Raw genomic sequence first — 17,476 nt, forward strand, 5'->3', positions numbered from 1 at the left:
CCGGATCTACCCGTGTGCTCCTCTTGTACTTTTTTAATCACATTAAGAGTAGGGGCTCATCCGTAAACGTTCATATTCTAATGTGTAATTGAGAAGTGTAAGGAATGTACAAACTTTTACCTTAATTAATAGAGGATTCTAACTCGCTTGAGTCACCAAAGAAGAACATGCTTGCATCAGACGACAACTCTCATTTGGAAAGATTTACACTGTTATCGCAGAATTTCAACTTATAAGACACCATTAAAGTATCAATGACTCTCTCTATGCAATTAGTATGACCTTCACCACAACCCTGTCGCACTAAATAATATTTGGAAAGGGAAGGTAGGGGGCAATCCTAACTCCTAAGTAGGGATTGAATCCTGGTGATAATCTTCACGGCTCTCAAGGATAGAAGTTTGAATAATAGATTGTAATTTCCATATATCGAAACCTCTAAAAAGGAATCTGCAGTGACTCTCTCCAGATTCTATTCATGTTTATTACACTCCTAGGAGGTGAATTGAATTCAACTTGGTAGTTGGAAATTGGAATGCAGATGTGTTTCTCGTATAGTGGTTGCTGCCTCGTAAATTTATCTCAACATTACGAACATTTCAGTCAATCAAGTATAGGCTTAAATGCAAATTTTATTTTGAAAAAAACAAGGGTGGCTAGAGTCATCCAAAAGATTTGTGGATATAGATGAAGTTGCACTTGCACCACGTCACTTTTTCGAAATATATGAAATGAAAATTATATCAGTAGCCAACTCAGAGTCACTCGGTTGGCAAGACTAACAGCACATTCCCATTCCCTTGTGCCTTATATATAAAAGTCTCTCTAATATCCAAAAAAATATAGTTAAGATCAGTAATTTGGAAGTTTTTGAACTTACAAAATTTAGGATGTAGTTGGTGAGATCTCTTAGAACGCATTTTACCCAAAAAAGAGAGCCTTAGAACGTATACCAATCCCAGATTTGTACTATATGCTGCTTCATCTAAATAACTTACAAGAATGTTCAATAACTCCCATACAGGAAAACAAGGTGTACATGCTCTCATCTGATTACTCACACACAGCAATTTCTGTAGTGATGAGATAACCCATTTTAGCCTTCAGACCTCTATGCTACAAAATTGTCTGAAACACTAATCTGCAATCCTTTGAAATTTAATATTGCCTTCTTCGACGATAGCCAACTGTTTCCTTTTCTTGGACAGCTTTGTTGGATTCTGAAACCCATTTTGCTCATCAGTGAACTGTGCAGCCGTTCTAGCCCGTAGTTCTTCCAGAGTCTCACCTTCTTTTGCTCGTTCCAAGACCTAAAAATAATAATGGGGAGCTGTAACAACATCTGCGGTAACCAAGTATATGCATGTACATATTCTAAAAATTTTAACAGGCTTACCAGATGGCGACCATACAAATGTGTGCTTGCAAGAGCTTGAAGTGCATTCTGTGCCTCCTGCTTAGTAACATACTCTACAAATGCAAAGCCTCTATGGCTTCCCAACTTCATCGGCAGCCTTAAACTTTTAATCTACCAGATCACAATAAATGAGATGAAACAAAGGCCAAATTAAGATTATTTACAGTGGGTTCATCTCATGGTTCTTCACAGTAATACAGTTAATCCATGCCACAGAGGCATTTAAAAATCATCCCGACTCAAGGACAAGCACATATTAAACAAAAGGGACCTTTGAAGAAACTTGGTGAATGTCAGGTCAATGAATAAAGATCCATTCCAAATTCTATCCCCTTTTCTGCTTTATTTCTTTTTCTTTTTTGGGGTGGGAGTGGTATTAAAGGCATCTAAAAGATTACCTCAATCAATAGAAAATCAGTTATTGTAAAGATTTGGCTTGAAAAGCCTGTTTTCTCACATAGGAGACTTTAAAGGTCATAATTTCATCACAACAGACATAATGGCTACAGAAAGACCCTCAATTAGATGACAGTTGAAATACAAGACTGCAAGGAAAAGGAATATTGGAATATGGAATCCGGAATTGTCTTGTGTACATTCAGGCAGAAAATAAAATGCCAAATGATCTCAATCCTCAGAATGCATTTTGAAAGTGCAAGAAACTTCCTGCTTGGTTAAAGTAAATAGATGTCACAAATTCCAGGAAAATCAACATTGTGCAGCACACAATGATAATGCCACTGAATCACTAGAAAAGGAAAACTATCACGCACACTGAGGGCTATGATGATAATGCCGCTGAACCACACAAGGGTCAAATGAACTTTTGGTCTTTCATTGAACAATGCAACACATCTTCCAATGTGGAAGATACGGAAGACAGGTGCCTGTGGATTAATTCCATGAGATGACCTCACACCCATCTGATTAGTAAGTTCACTCAAAACAATTTGCTTCCAAGTGAATATATAATTTCATAAATTACAAAAACGATACTCATAATGAAACGTAATCACATTCTACTATTCTAGTAACTTCCAATCACTAGATATTCAGTTTTAGGACCTTTCCTATTTGTTTAGGGCTGAAACTTGACCAGTTTAGTGGCAAGCCCAAATGGTAGCCAGATTGTCAGCCGAGTAGTACTATCACATGGAGATACCATATTTGCCACATAGGAGGTTACAATGAAGACAAAGCTCAACTTCTTTTGTGAGCTTCAAATCCCAAGGACACTAGTCACATCACCAAGGCAGTAAAATAGAACAAAATGGAACTGGTAGGGAAGTTGCAAATAATTCTTTTAAGATATAAGGTTCTAAAAGTCCTCAAAGTTCATACCTCAAGGACAAGATTGTTCGATACTGAATTACCCATAACTTTCACATTTCCTAGTGCTACCCTGGATGTTTTATTGTGTGACTCTTGATCTTTGCAGAGTAATTCGTAATACATTATCCCAATACTGAATTAAATGGAATTGTTGGAGGATTGCAACCAAGTTTTTGTTCCATTTCTGGAAAAAAGTATCTAACTTGGGGTTCCTAAAAGTATTTTTGTCCATGGAACAAGATATCTGGAAGCTGCAATCATCCCCAACCGCAACTTTGCACAGAATTATTCCCCCCTAACCTGCAGTCCTGTGTTCCTTTCTCAAGATCTTTGAAGAGTTCTATTGTAAGACATGATAAGTGGGTTATCAATGAATAACTTCAACTAAAACCTTCAAGTTATTTACTTTCCTTCCACCTGCTTACCTCTTCCCAGAAGGCCAACAAAAAGGAAGGGGGAAGGGGGAAGGGGGAAGGGGAGGGGGTTCTTTTTCTTCAGGTTTCAGGGTTGAAAGGGAACATCATAGAGCATCTATGTAAATCATTCATTAAATGATTCAACAGGTTAGGACTGATGAGTACCTGACCAAATGGACTAAATAGTTGCCTTAGTTCTTTCTCTGTAGCCTCAAAAGCAACATTTCTCACAATTAACTTTGTTGAACTCCTATCCTTATCAACTTTTTTTGTCACTTGCCCATCCTTCTTGGCATGACAAAGTTGCAAAATCAGAGCATGTCCATCCAAAACGGTTCCCTGAGGTAAACAAGACAAGTGTTTTATTAACTAACTAAAATTACAAGAAGTCACATGATATCTTGATGAGTTACTACACAAGTTATAACCTGTAAATCCCTGCACGCATTTGTCGCAGTTTCTACAGAGTCAAACTCAATAAATCCAAAGCCCATTGAGAGAGTCTTGCCATTTTTCTGGTGCATCTTTATCTGCACAATAACAAAACTGAAACATGAGAGAAAAATAAGATCACAAACAATAACGATGAACATATCCAGTGCCAAAAAAATACCCGGATACTCTGAATCTTTCCTTCCTTCAAATTATCACTAAAATGTTTTCTCAGACTCTCCTCAGGTGTTTTGAAATTCAGATTCTTGACAAATAGAGATCGAGACTGCAACCAAAACAGAGGTATGTTAACAGATTGATGGAAAAATCATCTGCAGTCAAATGCACAAAATCGTTTTAATGGCGCTTTTCTTTTTCATTTCAGTGATCAGCAAAAGTAGCACTCATGGAATTAAAATAAGCTTCACAGAAATATATATTCTTGACAAATAAAGATTTGAGACAAACATGAGGGTAAAATCACCAGTAAACTGGGAATACCATCTCTGATCTAACAGATGAGTAATCTGAGAGCAATGTCTAAAAATATCATATATGGATTTTACTGCACTCCAACATTTGATTTGTGCTCCCCACACAGCCCCCAAACACCAAACACCAAACCTCCACCCCCCCCCCCCCAAGTCAATCTAAAACAGAATAAAAGAGAAGTTATATAATAAACACATTAGACCTTGAACCTGATCTAAACGTCATTCATATTTGCTACCATTGAATTAAGAAAGAACGATCACTCCAGGATTAAACTCAACCATATGTGAGGGAAAATAGACATTAATTTTTTTTTTATTATTCTCAATGTGTAATACCCAAATAGTTGGAATTTCTTGCATGATCTTATTCTCAGCCATTCAACCTGCTATTCTTCAGAAAATTGAAAGTTGAATCATCCAGATCCCCAATTCTTCTTCTAATCCTCTAAATTCCTGTCTTTGGAAACCCTAATTCCCAAGAAGAGACCGCACCATTGGAATCCTCCCAAATCCATCCCCAAACCTTTACATATCATTACCCCTTCATCCTATCAGGAGTACACATCAAACTACCATCCAAGATCAATGGATTTACCCCCTTTCTTGAGTTTTTGAATTTACCAAGTAACCCTATTTCGTAACCTAGTTCTGCGCAAACTAACCATTAGAAGAATTGTCCAAGTTGGGACCACATACTCCATACACCTATCGCCTTACTCAATCCAAGTTACTACTACAACCTAAAACCCCAACTTTTTCAGGAAACCTACTTCTCATCCAATTTATTTCATTGAAACAATCTTTTATTATATTATATTTAATTCACAGCCTCCAAATCATGACCAAAACAGATCACCGGAAACCCTAGTTGAGATACTCCATCTCAACCAGCAACTTTATATAGACCCTCATTCCAAGTGATAACACTTCGTAATCATCCCATCTAAAAAGCAATCTTTTATCCTTTCACCCTCACTTTTTAATATTGAACCCAAATCAAACAAGAACTATTCGAATTAGTTCTTGAGACATCATATTACTGGCCCTTAGTTGAACCCCTTCAACCTGAGGATAATCACTAAAAGTGCTATTTCCCCTGAAACTACCATATAATTTGAGTACCAGATAGGCGTGCCTAGGCAGACGATTTGACAACCATGTTCCTTGCATCGCTTTGCCATAGTTATGAGTCAAGTTGAAAAGGCAAATGGAGGACAAGAACCCATCGTGTGTAGCGTATGTTGATGAGATTAATTTGCCAAGAATGCTAGAGAAGGGGAAAACATCGTTTTTACTACGAAGGGTAGTTTAAAATCAAATGTTTTTCAGTTAAACCAGACAGAAACAGAACAAAGGTGTGAGAGGAAAACAAAAGGGATCACCATAGATAAGAGGAACTTCGGATCCTGGAAGGCAACCACTTCCAGCGATTTGCTTCATTTTATCATAAGAAGAGAGATATTGAAAATGAAAACAATGCAAAGACGCTACTGTGATACTCATTCAACAGTCCATATCATTAAAATAAAAAGAAATCTATAAAGAAAGCAATAAAACCAGCTACCTTATCTGTAGCAAAATGTAAAGCAGCTTCATCCCACAAAATCCTTAAAAGAATTGCTCAAGAAGATAAAGCAGATATCCAGTATTCAGATTGTAGATATGTGGTTGAATGTGTGGTAGCATGGAGTGAGCCACAGAGAGTTTTTGGTTCGGTCACAGCAGGTTGTGTCCCCCCTTGGTGTTTTTTATTTAGCTTACAAAATAAAATGATAGGGGCTAGCCCAGGTCTCAGATAATATTCAGAATCTTTTTATAAAAAAAAAAATGTGGGGCTATTTTGCAAGGGTTCGGTTGGCCAGCTTGGGGATTCCTCCGCTTCAGCAGGACATAATCAATTTTACATTTCACTCACAATATATAAAGACAAGAAGATAGCCACAGAAATTTAGAAAAAGAAAAATTGTCAAACCTCTACTCTGTCAGGATCAATATCCACTTCTGATAATCCTTCCACACGCTGCTCTAGCAACACTCTCTTGACATCATGTTCACCAACAATGGCATTATTACGTGACTTGGTTTCTGATGATGTGCTCAAACTAAGAATGTCGTTGGGGGCCCATTCCAAATATAATGGAGCATCTCTAAGAGAAGAAAAAATGAAGATAAAACCATCTTCCGAATAAAATAGACCAAGCATCCATAAAAAGAGATGACTATTTTTTTCATTGAAGGGAGGGGGGGGAGGGAGAGTAATTCAATCTTGAAGTGTAAAACAGCTAATGCTTTCTATGTACGCACTGAGAGCAAAGCACTTTAAACTAAACACCTGAAATAGCAGTGGCATACAAAGGCAAGAAAAACAGGCATTGCATCATCAGGTAGGGACTGGGATGTGTTTGCATCTCTTTTGGTGCCCTGTGCCAGGTTTTTACTTCAACAGCATGGGTTCCAATCAAGGACTTTATTTTTCTTTTCAATCAATTACAAATAATGACTTATTTCCAGATTACTTAAGGGTTTCAATTATTCACAGCCTGGAATTAAGTAATGTACCTTGCATTATCTCTTCAATCCCCCCCTCCCTTTTCTTTTTCCTTCTTTGTTTCCTCCGTCCTCAGTACTGCCCCAGCCCTGCCCCTCTTATAGTATGAATCAAGTATATGGTCAGACATAGGATCATGGACAGGTGGGATCATGGACAGGTGGGTTAGTCACTTAGCTCAATCCTGTAACAGAACTGCCCTTGTTGCCATCCCCACCTACGTTGTGTACAAAAGATTCACATGGTTATAATTAATTAATCAACATCAAGCTCATCTGATGCTGCCAGAGCAAGAGTGGCAAAGGTAGGATAATACACATGTTGGCCTTTGGTCCAATGGGTTCTCTTTGATGTCACTTATATAAGGGTAAAATGTCACTTATATAAGGGTAAAAGAAGGGAATATGGAATATACTCAAAGTAGTTTGGCTACTCTGTGTTTGGGCCAGTTATCTTTATTATTTCAATTTCCTTAGCAATTTATGCATCCCTACTACTTCACGGTTGGTTTAGGCCATTTCTCTTTTTGAGTTTGGAGTACGTCTTTAATTTGTAAGGAGCTACTGCCTCTTACAGCTGCAGTACCCAAACCGAACCAAGTTTTTAGACCAGGTCCAATTTGAGTTCTTGGTCCGATAGAATAATGGCATTTGAGAATTTACTTTATTTTGGCAATAACATATATTCTTATTTCAATTTTAGAGAATGGGATTTGAAAGAGTTAGAATTGGCTGGTATAATATGCAACTGTAGGAGATAATATAAAAACTCCAGCACCTTCACAAGTAAGTACATCAGCCCCCATCCCCTTCCCCTTCCTTCTCTTTCACCCACAGCCCTCTCCCACCCTTTCTCTCCCTTGCGCAGGCCAAGGAAACCCCTGCGGCACCCCTCTCTCCCTTCTTTCTCTCATGGTCCCTTCTCTTTCCCTTTCTCTGACTTGCGGCAAGTCTGAAAACAGAAAAGAAAGAAAAAAGAAGAAAATAAAAGAAAAAGAAAGAAGAGAAAAGAGAGAAAAGAAAGAAAAGAAGACAGAAATATTCAAAAGATTGCCCAAGATCCAGTCCAATAAATCCAAGAAACCTCCCAACTTTGATCCATCACTTTTCCATCATCCCTGAAACCTCCCCTAACCTCTTCAAGCTAACTTTTGTTAAACCTTGTTCCTCCTAAGATTGATCCCAACTATTATCTTTCAAGTTTCAACCCTTGGGTAATTTTTAATCTCCCATAATCATCCCATGGGAGATTGTTAAAAGCCTAATATCTCACGAACACTTGCATAGCTCTTCCTGTAGTATTCCTTGTTACATTGGGTCATCCCATTAGATTTTTGTTAAGCCTTTGACATCCCAAAACCTACCCATAGAAACTTAAACATTCCCCTTCTGATTTTGTTAGTTATTTACTGGTTCAATAAAGAAGATTCCTGGCTAACCCTAAATTCTAGGGCATTTTTTTAAAGGATCCTTAACCCTAGAGTTGGGTTACATCATTGTTATTCCTTTTCTATGTTTGTATCAGTTTAGCCTTATTGCAGTCTCGTATATGTTCCTGATTTAGGGGATTTCCCATCTGTTTTTGTTGTTTTTGCACTACACTATTCCTTATCTATCAATAGTATATGTTATTTCGCCAATGCAATGACAAACAAACCCCCCCCCCCACCCAAAAAAAAATCCAGGAATGAAAATCTAAGGATCTTACCTGTAACGTTTATATGCCAAGCCTTTGAAAGCTGCACGTGCTTCAGCTGCTTCAAGGAAAGCAATCTGGGAAACCATTCACAGGATATCATCAATTAATATAAGAAACAATGCTGTGTAGAAATTGAAAAAGAGGGTGAAAAATAACTAGCAATTTGCAACCAGATTCAGATAAAATAGCATAATTTTAGGAAGCTCAATTACATCTGTTCAGAAATCAAATTCATTTCCATTAAGAAAATTCTTTGACATATCCGCTGGGTTATCTGACAGTGAAGAGAACATAACTGTTCTTTTGACAATGATTCATATATTCCCTAACTTCTCTTTACTGTGTCACTAAAACCTAGTCCGTTAGTACCTTAAGGTTAACTAACCTTTAAATTTAAAAATATGATTCTTTACTGAATATATTACCCTCATAGCATCAGTGTTACACATTTAACCCTTTAGGAAGTTACATTTTTGCCCTTAATAAAATGCTACATCAGTCCTAATCCCAGCACCATCTTCTACCTTATGAAACCAGACCAAACTGGAATTAGGAAGGAAGACAACAGAGATTTTAGGAACACACACAAATTGAAATCAAGGGAGGAAGACAAAGGAGATTCTGGGGAAAATTGAGGGAGAGAGGAAAGGAAGACAACAAAACGATTGGATTCATGAAATCAAAAAAGAAAAAGAATCCATCTTATGAACTAAAAACTCCAGGTTTCTCCTTCCTCATATGATTTCATACAAGTCACTTTCCAGCAACAGCACAAAAGGAATAACTGGCAAGCTAGAAATCACACAAAAATATTTTAATTACTAGTTTTTTCTATCTTGATGAATTTCGAAGTGTTAATTTGGCCTTTTTTGCTTGTAGCGGGAAAAAATCTTTTGAGTTTAAACACCCTCTCAAAGAGAAAAACGAATTCACAATCTTTCTCATGACGTTGAAATAAATTATGTTCTTCCTCCTCTCCACAGTTTTTAATCTCCTGTGCTTGAACCCCCAGCAACTCCCCCCCCCCCTCCTTTTTTTCAGATCCAAGCGACCAGGAAGCAGGTGCTTCAGTGGCACCTAAGTGTCTTGGTGTCACCTTGATTTTCTCCCCTCCCCTCAGACGCCGTTGCTCACCACAGTGCCATGATAACTATGCGCTGGATGGCAAGTTACAGTTTCAAATGAACCCTGATACCCCTCGAGTTGAAGCTTCAAGTTGGGGGAAAAAATTCCACCAACTCGGCAAGATCTTGAGCCAACACCTTTTTAAGTTGGCAAGATGGGCCTCAAGATAGAGAGATCTTGAACCATGCTACAAGAAACAAGACCTCAAAATTAAAAAGAAAAGAAAAGAATTATAATGATCGTATCACAACAAAGTTCACAATGATATTCAGAACATTTTTTTTCATCATAAGCACAAGAACAAGAAACATCACTTCCACAAAATAAAGAAACTGAGACGCACATACCACAGCCAATGTTTTTGTCGGGGGAAGAATTATTTTATCTAAACTCCCAAACTTCCCAAACATCTTGGCAAGATCTCCTTCAGAAGAACCATATGGCAAATTCTTCACTAATAGAACATGGTTGCTTCTTTTAGTGCTGACAGTTTTGCCAACAGCTAATGCTTCCAATGCAGAAACGTTTATTCCTGCACTATTCAAAGCATTCTTGGTCTCTGCAATCACTTGGGTTTCTCCCAAAGCAATACGTACAGCAAGATCATCTGCTTCACGGTCAAGCAGATCACTTTTATTGACACCAAGTGTCCTGGCAATGTTTTCAACAACCTATTCAAACAAATAAGGACAAATTAGAATAGGTTCTAACAGTAGGCCAATTAAGAAATTTGAGCTTAAGCATATGCCCTTGTAAGGTTATAAAAGCAGATTAAGAAGTGACAAATCAGATAACCAAGACCGAATCAACATAAATTTCTACGGAGATAACTTTGAGAACTCATTCAAGAGTCCAAATTCAAATAATCAAGAGTATGCACAACAAATTACACCAATAATGTCAAGATACATTAAATATGTAAGGATGTACAAAAAGACAACCAGATTGCAACTTAACAAGGTGATAACCACACACACCCAACCATCTCGTAAATCAATATTGAAAAAGAAAAGACTTATCTCTCTGATGAATAGGTATGAATGATTTCAAACTACTGGATACCCATTCAAAAAGGCTAATCCCTGAATTATTTGATGGGCACAACCCAGTGCCCTCCCCATCAGCTTGAGCCAGCCTCCAGATTTATTTCAAAAGTTCAAATATATGGTCATTTTTTTTCTTCTAAAGAAACTCAAGGAAGAACTTCATGAGATGCCATAGGGAATCAACCCTATAAAATTGTAACTATATAGATCTGGCTGTATCCAAGAAGTATTACAGATTACATATAGTTCAAAAACATTAAGTTTCAGTGATTGCATCAATACCAAAACAAAATAATAGGAGAATTAAGGAATCAACAATATCTCAGCGAAATTCTCAGTGTTCCACCGAAATGACAAAAATGAGCAAATTTTCAGTCATTTCGATTGTTTCCCATCTCAAATGGCCAACCAAAATTTACAGGCCACGTAAAAAATGTACAGCTTTTGCACAATTTCAGTTATTTAAATCAGGGCAAAACGAGATCAAACCTGAGTTTTTGATCTGTGGTATAAATCAATCTTCTATTGGGAATTAGAAGCCATTCAGAAGTAATTATCCCCTCAAAATATCCCAAAACTCAGAGTCAGATTAGAATGTAGAAATAAAGGTTCCGCAATTGCCAACTTAATCTTGCTGTCTAATTTGGATCCTCTGTTTTGCAGCAACTCAAAAGTAAGAACTGCACAGATGAAATATCCTCCAACAAATACCCAATCTGTGGGTGGAACTTGACAACTCCACATGAGACTTCTATTCTTATGATCAGGCTTAGGAAAATGCACTTCAACCAAGAACCTTTAGCATCACCTAACAATTGTTGTTCACACAACAACACTTTCGAGAAACGAGAGCTTGACAACTAAACATGAGAGTCCTATACATATTATCAGGCCTCTAAAAATATAGTTCAATCAGGAACCTTTAGCATCATTATTCCACAATCTTTGATTACATGATGACACAACCAAAGAAATGCTGTAGATAGCCTGCAGAAAATTTTCCAGCTCATTTAACTCCCAAACAAATCAGAAGAGCTTCAAGTGACTTGATTCTTTGCTCTTCAAAAGGCCTAACAAGTCACTCGACTCCCTCCTGAAAAATAGCCTAATGCTAACATCCCATTGCAGCTGTCAGTGTAATGTTGTGTTTTTTCAGGACTAAAATACAAAGCTAGAACAAACACCTTTTGTATCTGCCTTTGTTATAACAGTTCTCATTCCAAAACCAGCACATTACATTTTGACAAAAATCAGACAGACTAGTAATGAAATTTCTATTGTAGGGGAATGTCTACTATTCTTACTGAACTCCTTATGAAACCTCATTAAAAAATTTCTTCATTTCCAGCAAACTTGCAAGGGAAAATCTGCCACTCACTGAATACAATCACCAGTTTCTGAGTTAATCACCATAATGTTACAGCCTAATAGCCAATACATACATCAACTGAATTACATTTTACCAAAGAAAAAAGAAGACAGGAAGGGAGACGCAATGGAATTAATATGTAGTCCAAGTGCATATAGACATTTTATCATTTTATCAACAGTTTAGCCTCCTTAGCCACGACAATCTCAGTGATAATAAACAAAAACATATAATTAAAAAAAAATTAACTGGGGCAAACCGTATCAGGGCGCATGAACAAGCTATTCCATGCTTGGGTATCTCCACTAGCTTCAGATGCTTTCCTCTGTTCTTCCCGCTGTTGCTTAAAAGATTTTGAAGCTTGAGTAGCAGCACCAGTAAACCTGAAAAACAGCATACCCAAAAGATACTGGTCTCGATTAAGTAAAACATAAAGGATTTCAATAATGATTTTAAAATCCATGAACAAGCAAAACTTGAAGGGGAAAAATCAGTCGTTAGAGCTTATCACTACTGACTCTTGCTTCTCAGAAGGATTTTGTTGTTTTGCCGGTATAATGTGCAGCAATCTGCCTTGGAAGAAAGAATTGTCTAATTCTTCCATTGCCCTGAAAAAAAGGAAATTAAATCAACGATGATTATAGAATGACATCAGTGAAAGTGCTTTCATGTTGATAGGTGATACATATCCAAGATATGCATGAAAAAATCACCATCATTGGGAAACAAGAAACAGGAGTGATCTAGAGTTCAGACCATAGAGGGTAGGGGAAAAAGAAAAGCTGCATTTACATTTGCATCTTGGCCCATTTACCCACATCAAATGATTCACAAGACTTAAGGTTGACGGGAGTCACAGAAACCTCGACAATTAAGGGGGAAGCGAAAAAGGAAAGATGAAATCCAAATACTAGTTAGATAACCACAATTTTATATCAAAGCTTTCTTAACTGCACCAAAAGCCATTCTATAAAGCATGATGAATGCATTACATATATTTATGAGGAATAGCTACCTAAGAGCAGATTCTGGAAGTGTATATAGAATGTACGCAAATCCTTTTGACCGCTTGGTGTCCTTATCAACTACTAGATGGACCTGCGAGATATTGCCAAATTCGCTGAAGAACTCTGCCAGATCATCCTCACTGAATTCCAACACAAACATAACAGACAAATCAGAACAGCCAATTGAAGTTCTTGACTCCCCAACTAGACTATACTTAAAGTTTTATTCTAGTATATCAAGAGAAGACTTGCTTGAAATAGAACATACGTTGCACTATATGGAAGATTGCGAACAAAGAGACGGCCAGTCTCTAGAACTTCTTCTCTTGCATCTTTCAGACCAGAAGACAGGTCTCCTTCACTGTCAAATTTTTCAGAAGAAGCCCCCTCTTTAATCTTATCTTTTTGAAGTTCATTTTCATTGGCATCATACTGCTCCTTCATATCTAACTCACTCTCCTGATCATTTTTTTCAACAGGTGAATCATCATCACCTTCTGAATCTGACCACTGTCTCTTAACTCTGCTCCTGAAATAATCCATGTCTGAGACAACATCATCATTGAGTGCATCACCGGACTTCTTTGTTGCATGAGCATTCAATGACCCATTTTCCGTTTTATCAGTTTCTTCATATTCAACTTGATCAGAACCAGATTGTTGTCCTTCTGCCTCAATGAGCCGTTCCTGTGTCGTACCATCTTTACCACCTGGTTCAAGATGGGGAGCTCCCACAGAATCATTTGCCCACAACTTTGACTTAATTCGAGGCTGCATAACCTGAAGAAACTCCTGAAGTTGTGGGTCATCAATTTTGCTACTACTTTTAGAATTATGAACAATCGCCTTGGCATCCACATGGCTTGAGATTTTGGAACCAACGTTTTTTTTGTTCTCTTCGGCCACTTTCTCTCGCTTCATTGCAGAATGCTGACTCCATGGTCGAGGCATATTTGGATCCCCAACTTTACGAGCAAGCTGAAGTAACAAATGGCAGGTACTTTCAGCTCAATTAAGTGACCATTCCTACTAAAGTCATGCAGTGTCGAAGAGGCTACGAAAATTCTTTTTTATCCAATTTAACGCTTAAACCAGTTAAGGAATAGATACTAAATTAATAAATTCACACACCTCACATGTAAGTCTGCTGTTATCCAGGAATGAGTTATTAAAGAACTTGAGAGCTGCTTCAGCTTCTCCTTCAGTTCGGAACCCGATGAAAGCGAACTGCCTGCTCTTACCATCTCTGAGAGTACCCACAAAACAGGGTGAAGAAAATTAACTTAAAGACCAAATAGAAACCAACCAAAAAGTACCATAACCGGAGTTTAGATGTTTTACTTGGTTCGCATAAGTTTGGCATCGGTTACTTCTCCCTTCTCAGAAAAGAACTCTCTGAGACGATCCTCTGCAACATATTTGGGTAAATTCTTGACACAAATACGTGACCTAAAAAATAAATCCATCAGATTAAATAAAGAGAAACAGTCAAACGAATCCCAATGAAAAGAGATTCTTAACAGTTAAGGATGCTAGGACACTCACATACTCCCTCAGGTTCAATGGCGGAACTGCGGAAGATCAAATTTTGAGATGATGGTACGTTGTAAGTAGATACAGACACCTCAACCGAGCAGAGTTCAAAAGGCGGCACAAGAGGTAAAAATATTTGAATAGCACTTAATGTTGCTCTAAAGCCCTATAGAGAGCCCGTATACTCGTGGTTTTGCTAGGATTCAAATCTTCTGCAGCTTTTGCTTTTACCCCCAAAAGAAAGAAAATCTTCTGCAACCAAAGCCACCGGCAATCAGCCCTGCTGCTTCCTTCTGAACAACCCTAACGGTGGATTGTGTTATCTAATCATGTTGCCAGATGGAGCTCTTCTTCTTGTGCTTACTCATCGCCTACGCTTTCTCCTCAAGCCAACTCGGTGGGATTTTTATTTGCAGCAGCCGCTGCTGCCAGCAGCTAGCGGCTGCGATTGCGCCACATGCGCAAACATGAATCCAACGGCTGGAAATAAAAATGCGGGGATGTAAGTGTAAATATAAATTTTTTAATTTTACAAAATCACAACTAATTTTATGAAATTTACAAAAACAAATTCCTGCTGTTCACCGGACTGAAAGGTCTGAAATGAAAAGATCAGTTACGTTCACTCAAGCTCTGCTTGATTATATTTCTCTCTCAACCTTTCCTCTTTTACTCAATTTCTCAGAATGACATCGAAAAACAAGAATGGATAAATGTAAGATATAAAATCATGGGTTTGTGCTTGTTTGCATTCCAAGCTTCCATCTGAACAACCATTTTCATGGAACAGATTTTCATTTCTCTCCACCAGTTGATTCCCTGTAGCTTTAGAAAGATCTAATTGGGAGTTTATGGACGTCAAGTAACATTTTTTGCAAAGATATAAGCCAAATCCAGTGAAATCACAGAGAAATAGAAAAAGAAAAAGTACCTTATTTGAAACCTGATTTTCTAGGTTATCCTTGTCACGAAATCTTTGATATTCAACGAGCTCAAATCTGAAACTGAAACTGCTATTCTTGAACTGACCCAAATGTGCGCTCGATCACTCAAATTTCCTTTCGTGCGTTTCTTCTTGTCTCTGTTTCAGCTGAAAGATTTGCCACTCACAGATGCTCTCAAAGCTAGAGCCAGGGAAATCATCTTCAAAGCGAAATTAATAAAAAACGTCCTTTATTATTCATTTAGAATCTTCATTTTTTTCAATGTGTTTCTCGTAAACAGCAAGTGGACCAGAAGAAAGGAAGAGAGGAAGAAGAAAGAGGGAGAATTGAAAAGCCCTAAATCGTTATCTCAATCGGGTGAACAGCCGAGAGTTTTTTTGTAAATTTCAAACAATTAGTTGGGATTTTGTAAAATCAAAAATCTATATTTACACTTATATCTTCGCTTTTATTCACAACCGTTGGATTCACATTTGCACATGTGGCACGATCACAGCCACTAGTTGCTGGCAGCAGCAGCTGCTGCTGCAAATAAAAATCCAACTCGGTGAAGCCTTTGGCGGATTTTTATTCGCGATTGCGCGGATATGCACCGCGCAAGCACTAAACTCTATGTCCTCAAAAATAACCAACGGTTGAGATATATCTGATGGTTTTTCAACTCAAACGAAACCCCTAAAATTTGTCAAATTCACAAAATACACACAGAAGTCAATCGATCAAACGAAACCCTAGACTTCGAAGTCGTCTTTCCTTGCGATGATCTCTTTGGAGCTTCTTCGAATTCGTTATTCTCCAGCCTTGACCCTTCTGATAATGCGCCCTGTATTAGTTATCTTCAAGGCCCAACAGCTTATATATGTCGATTTTAGAAAATTATGCATGCCTCCCTCTCCTAAAGGACCTAAACTCCCCTTAATCAAAAATTCATAACGAATGCAACTTTGTCTAACCCCAAACCCACCTTAGTCTTCCTTAAGCCTAAACAAGGTTTGAGCATTCTAACCCTGGGGGTAAGTGTGGCTAACTAAAAATGGCCCCTACTCAGGGTTAAAAAAAATGATTGGGTCAAAGTTAAGTATTTGACTAAAGGTGGCTCGGCCTCTTTCAATCCATCTCTACCTTCCTATAGATTATTTTGGTAAAAGTAGGGCTTTCATATGGAACTATGCATTGTTCAATTGTTTTGCACTTAGGATTAAGGTTACAGTCAAAATTTAGTGTCTAACTTGACCTAATTGACCCTATAGAGTCAACGACAATGATAAGTAGAGCCACAATGGGTAATTTAGTGTCAAAGCCATGTTTTTATTAGGACCCTAATTGTAACAAACATGCCAAAACTACAATTGTAACAAGGCTCAATTAGGCTGACGTTTTTGTTTTGTTTTATTTTTTTTTAATCCAAATCTTGACCCTAAACATCCTAGCAAGCTCTAACCTAACCCTATCCCTACAGCTGCAAATTCAAATATTTCATGTGTGATATTAATTGTCAATTAGGCAGATCACAGTCATAATGAAAAAAAGTAAAACTCACAATGAAGCATGGTTGGAACGTGGATGTAAAATTTGGGGCAAAAATAAATTATTTGTATCACACCAATCGTTGTATTTTCAATGGTTCATGTTTGTCTAAAGTTATACTTAGTGACATTTTTTTTTGCTCATGGTATAGTCATTGACAATATTAATACATATAACCATGTTAGCCTGATCTTATATCAAAATTTTCGTTCACTGGACACTCCTGTGAGGAATATCATCTGCTAACCTTAGACAACCATAAAAGAAGTGATGAAGAAAGACATGCTTAACTTAAAAGCTCACCTCTATTACGCCCTCAAATTGAGTGATTAAAAAATTAAATTAAAAAAAAATAAATAAAAAAAAAGGGGAAAAAACCCACGCAATCCATTATAATTATTTCTTTCCATTCCATTCTTTGTACTTTCTTTTCTCTACCTGTAACCAACCCCATTGAGTTGGGTTAAGTCTAATATTGTTGAACCCCATTGAGTTGGGTTAAGTCCAATATTGTTGCAAAATAAAAATCGCATCAAAACCGTGTTCATTAAATCGCATCAATCAATAACCAACCAATATTGATATAAA

General features: G+C 37.5%; 1 protein-coding gene across 1 annotated transcript; it reads right to left on the reverse strand.

Annotated features, from left to right (window-relative positions):
• Positions 1 to 948: 948 nt before the first annotated feature.
• On the reverse strand, positions 949 to 15,739 carry LOC149006106 (nucleotide/nucleic acid binding protein). Its single transcript, XM_089169538.1, has 16 exons — positions 15,349 to 15,739; positions 14,430 to 14,897; positions 14,226 to 14,333; positions 14,016 to 14,130; positions 13,153 to 13,862; positions 12,893 to 13,024; positions 12,396 to 12,485; positions 12,137 to 12,260; positions 9,810 to 10,133; positions 8,347 to 8,411; positions 6,064 to 6,238; positions 3,779 to 3,883; positions 3,594 to 3,695; positions 3,331 to 3,504; positions 1,397 to 1,528; positions 949 to 1,310 (listed from the first exon to the last, which is right to left on the reverse strand). Coding segments are annotated over exons 2-16 (2,532 nt in total). The 5' UTR covers positions 14,432 to 14,897; positions 15,349 to 15,739; the 3' UTR covers positions 949 to 1,136.
• Positions 15,740 to 17,476: the final 1,737 nt, after the last annotated feature.

The sequence above is a fragment of the Hakea prostrata genome, chromosome 9, assembly GCF_041222555.1.
Source record: "Hakea prostrata isolate BN-2017 chromosome 9, UWA_Hpros_2, whole genome shotgun sequence".
Taxonomy (NCBI): Eukaryota; Viridiplantae; Streptophyta; class Magnoliopsida; order Proteales; family Proteaceae; genus Hakea; species Hakea prostrata.